General features: G+C 42.1%; 1 protein-coding gene across 5 annotated transcripts in view; it reads left to right on the top strand.

Moving 5' to 3' along the window:
- fxyd6l (FXYD domain containing ion transport regulator 6 like) overlaps positions 1-5,000 on the top strand; it is a 28,609-nt gene that overhangs the window by 18,884 nt on the left and 4,725 nt on the right. For all 5 annotated transcript variants that reach the window (XM_083760834.1, XM_083760832.1, XM_083760833.1 and 2 more), the window contains 2 exons: positions 3,396-3,419; positions 4,687-4,761. In XM_083760834.1, coding sequence (XP_083616960.1) covers positions 3,396-3,419; positions 4,687-4,761 — 99 coding nt within the window. The remainder of the gene's footprint in view (positions 1-3,395; positions 3,420-4,686; positions 4,762-5,000) is intronic.

The following is a 5,000-nucleotide window of genomic DNA, read 5'->3' as shown; positions in this document are numbered from 1 at the left end:
AGTCATCAGGATGGTAACCTACGTCATGTTGTAGTCATTGTTTTGTAGTCATCAGGATGATATCGTTACGACATGTTGTAGTCACTGGTTTGTAGTCATCAGGATGATATCGTTACGTCATGTTGTAGTATTGTTTTGTAGTCATCAGGATGATATCGTTATGTCATGTCATGTCACTGGTTTGTAGTCATCAGGATGATATCGTTACGTCATGTTGTAGTCATTGTTTTGTAGTCATCAGGATGATATCGTTACGTCATGTTGTAGTCATTGTTTTGTAGTCATCAGGATGATATCGTTACGACATGTTGTAGTCAGTGGTTTGGAGTCATCAGGATGATATCGTTACGTCATGTTGTAGTCATTGTTTTGTAGTCATCAGGATGATTATCGTTACGTCATGTTGTAGTCATTGTTTTGTAGTCATCAGGATGATATCGTTACGTCATGTTGTAGTCATTGTTTTGTAGTCATCAGGATGATATCGTTACGTCATGTTGTAGTCATTGTTTTGTAGTCATCAGGATGATTATCGTTACGTCATGTTGTAGTCACTGGTTTGTAGTCATCACTGGAACCCCCAAATCAGAACCCGTATTACCCAAAATTCCCCTGATCAAGGGCATCATAATGTATGCCTATATAGGTATATGCCTATACCAATAAAAGCCGAAAAGATGATGCGGCCTTTGAATCCGACAAGTTTCTTCAAGTACTTCTTGGGATGGTTTGTTTGGTATATGTTTTATTCCAACTCGTAGTGACTGGCGAGGCTAAACACAAACAGGGGAGGGGGGGGGGGGGGGGGGGGGGGGGAGCGAGGGGGGGGGGGGGGGAGCGAGGGGGGGGGGGGGGGACCAAAACATGCTGTGGAGCGATCTTCCAGGTTGTCAAACCTGTGTTGAAATCACGTCTGAAAAGGCACTTTGTTCTCCCTGGCGTTTGAAGGAGGGGAGGGGAGGGGAGGGGAGCAAAGCTCATTGAATTAATGTATTTGCTTAGCATTAATCTTGTCTGTGCGTCTCTGGAGTGTGCGGTCCCTTCCTCTTCTAAGGACGTTTTCCCTGGTCCACACACACACTATATATATATATATATAGAGAGAGAGAGAGAGATAGATATCACCTCCCAGGGTACCGTTTAAGATTTCAATGTTTGTTTTTAAGTCTGCATGCAGCACCATTGTGTACTGCATGTATATCGGAGCTTGTACCCTCAAATAACCCACAAGGGTCCTGATAATCTATACTGACCCGTCACTTCTTAAGATCCCAAACACAAAGCTGAAATCCTGAGGAGATTAGCCTGGGAGGCATTCCTTTTCATGTTCATTCTCCAGTCGGGGGCGGATGATATCTTAGTACGTCATGTTGTAGTCACTGGTTTGTAGTCATCAGGATGATATCGTTACGTCATGTTGTAGTCATTGTTTTGTAGTCATCAGGATGGTAACCTACGTCATGTTGTCATTGTTTTGTAGTCATCAGGATGGTAACCTACGTCATGTTGTAGTCATTGTTTTGTAGTCATCAGGATGATATCGTTACGACATGTTGTAGTCACTGGTTTGTAGTCATCAGGATGATATCGTTACGTCATGTTGTAGTATTGTTTTGTAGTCATCAGGATGATATCGTTATGTCATGTCATGTCACTGGTTTGTAGTCATCAGGATGATATCGTTACGTCATGTTGTAGTCATTGTTTTGTAGTCATCAGGATGATATCGTTACGTCATGTTGTAGTCATTGTTTTGTAGTCATCAGGATGATATCGTTACGACATGTTGTAGTCAGTGGTTTGGAGTCATCAGGATGATATCGTTACGTCATGTTGTAGTCATTGTTTTGTAGTCATCAGGATGATTATCGTTACGTCATGTTGTAGTCATTGTTTTGTAGTCATCAGGATGATATCGTTACGTCATGTTGTAGTCATTGTTTTGTAGTCATCAGGATGATATCGTTACGTCATGTTGTAGTCATTGTTTTGTAGTCATCAGGATGATTATCGTTACGTCATGTTGTAGTCACTGGTTTGTAGTCATCACTGGAACCCCCAAATCAGAACCCGTATTACCCAAAATTCCCCCTGATCAAGGGCATCATAATGTATGCCTATATAGGTATATGCCTATACCAATAAAAGCCGAAAAGATGATGCGGCCTTTGAATCCGACAAGTTTCTTCAAGTACTTCTTGGGATGGTTTGTTTGGTATATGTTTTATTCCAACTCGTAGTGACTGGCGAGGCTAAACACAAACAGGGGAGGGGGGGGGGGGGGGGGGGGGGGGGAGCGAGGGGGGGGGGGGGGACCAAAACATGCTGTGGAGCGATCTTCCAGGTTGTCAAACCTGTGTTGAAATCACGTCTCGTCTGAAAAGGCACTTTGTTCTCCCTGGCGTTTGAACATGTATGTATTGTTGTTTTGCTATTTTTGTATTGTCTGTCTGTCTGTCTGTCTGTCTGTGTGTCTGTCTGTCTGTCTGTCTGTCTGTCTGTCTGTCTGTCTGTCTGTCTGTCTGTCTGTCTGTCTGTCTGTCGTTAATCCCACAGTCCTGCAGTCAGATCAGTGCCACATAGTATTAAATACAGTGGCGTGCACAGATAGACACTAGGTGGTGCTAGAGCACCTGCCCTTTGCCCTCTGGACAGCAATGTGCCCTTTTGAAAGAAATAAAACAAAAAAATAATTGTACAGTGTATATGTGGCCCATGGTGACATTGATCAATTCTTGATAAAAAAAGCTCACTTGAGCACCAGCTCTAAATGTCTGTGCCACTGATCAAATGCACATCATCAGTTCATGGTCTTCTCACAACCTCACAGAACTGTTTGAGTTGTCTGTGGCATTATATTATTGTCTGTGGCATTATATTATATTGTCTGTGGCATTATATTATTGAGTTGTCTGTGGCATTATATTATTGTCTGTGGCATTATATTATATTGTCTGTGGCATTATATTATTGAGTTGTCTGTGGCATTATATTATTGTCTGTGTCATGATATTATATTATTGAGTTGTCTGTGGCATTATATTATTGTCTGTGGCATTATATTATTGAGTTGTCTGTGGCATTATATTATATTGTCTGTGGCATTATATTATTGAGTTGTCTGTGGCATTATATTATTGTCTGTGTCATGATATTATATTATTGAGTTGTCTGTGGCATTATATTATTGCGATATCATAATTGCGACTGCAAGTCGCACTTAGTCTTAGTATGCAAACGTGCAGTAACGCTGTAATGCTAACGCTCAAGCCGCTCAAGCTAACGCATTGAGCCGTTCTCACAAGCTGTGACCACATCCTGTTGACCTGTGAATGTGATTATGATCTCTCTCTCTCTCTCTCTCTCTCTCTCTCTCTCTCTCTCTCTCTCCACAGACTATGACAGTGCTTTTAACTATGGTGAGTGTCCAGCGTTTTCTTTCACACCCCCCCCCCCCCCCCTGACCCCTGACCCCCCTGACCCCTGCCCCCTCCCCCCCCACTGAGGGGGGGGTCAGGCTGGGTCTGTGCTTTTCCCTCCATTTTGTCAGGAGTCGTGGGAAAACGTTAACCCCTCGAGGCCAACAGCTTCCACTGCTCCCTCCTCCTCCTCCTCTGCCATCTTAGAATATTTATTAAACAACTACTAAATATCTACTAAACAACCGCCACATAGTTCTTAGTGGGGAAGGGACTTCTTGACCTTCATCAGTTATTTATTGCACTTTACTGTGATTGTGATTCTATAAACTGTGAATACTCTAGCACTTTTTTATATAATATACCTTCTCTTATTGCAATTTGCACTTCTCTTGTGATACTCTTGTGACTTGTACTTTGCTGCTATACTGTGTATTGTCTTTTGTGTATTGTCTGTCTGTTTTTAAAAGCGTTGATGTACTAATGCACGTTTGCCCAAGACACCAAAATGGGTTCCCCGTTCAGTTAATTTATACTTTTATTACAAGATCCAACAAGCATCATATCAAGTAAACAATAATGATGTTGTTGTGTTTAATATTGTGTCACAGAAACACTGCAACTAATCTGGACTGGAGAACAAAGATATAGCTACGGCCAAACCAAACGACTCTGTGTAAATACGTGCAGGAATGTTCACACCCCCAAAATAATCTGTAATTACTGTAGAGACATTTTTGCAATGTAATTACAACCACTTAATGATACTTAATCGACTTTCTGATGGAATAAAAACATTCTTTAACATTACAACTGTGTTAATGTGGCTAAAAAACGAAAACCACAAAAAAAAACATGTATATATTTTGGTCAATTGTGCAGTTTCATTTGAGCCGACTTGTGGGTGAAAATCCTGTAAGGGGTCACATATAATAATATATTGAGGCGATAGTCCCTCCCATGTCCAGCTTTGTAACCCAAACTTTGTCCTAAATGCCATCGATAACGAATGGACAGTTTTGAGTTTTGAAACATTATGTAAACACAAACACTGAAGACAAAAGTGAGGTTGCAAATTCTGATTGGCCAGAATGAGATGATGTATAAACTGTGTGTGTGTGTGTGTGTGTGTGTGTGTGTGTGTGTGTGTGTGTGTGTGTGTGTGTGTGTGTGTGTGTGTGTGTGTGTGTGTGTGTGTGTGTGTGTGTGTGTGTGTGTGTGTGTGTGTGTGTGTGTGTGTGTGTGTGTGTGTGTGTGTGTGTTTCAGATTATGAGTCGTTGAGGATCGGTGGGTTGGTGTTCGCTGTCGTTCTCTTCTTCATGGGAATCGCTCTCATCGTCAGTAAGTGTTTTCCGCAGGCAGGCAGGCATGCAGGCAGACAGTCAGACAGACAGACAGACAGGCAGACAGACAGACAGGCAGGCAGGCAGACAGACAGGCAGACAGACAGGCAGGCAGGCAGGCAGGCAGACAGGCAGCGGTTTAAATATCTAGTTGAATCTGCAATACCAGTGGTTTAAATATCTATTATTATATTTAACGAAATGGCGCCCCCCTCTGGACACAACATGATAAACATC

This window comes from Protomyctophum parallelum (genome assembly GCF_964188405.1).
Source record: "Protomyctophum parallelum genome assembly, chromosome: 3".
Taxonomy (NCBI): Eukaryota; Metazoa; Chordata; class Actinopteri; order Myctophiformes; family Myctophidae; genus Protomyctophum; species Protomyctophum parallelum.
The sequence above is the reverse complement of the archived record's forward strand: the minus strand, read 5'-3'. Positions and strand labels throughout refer to the sequence as shown.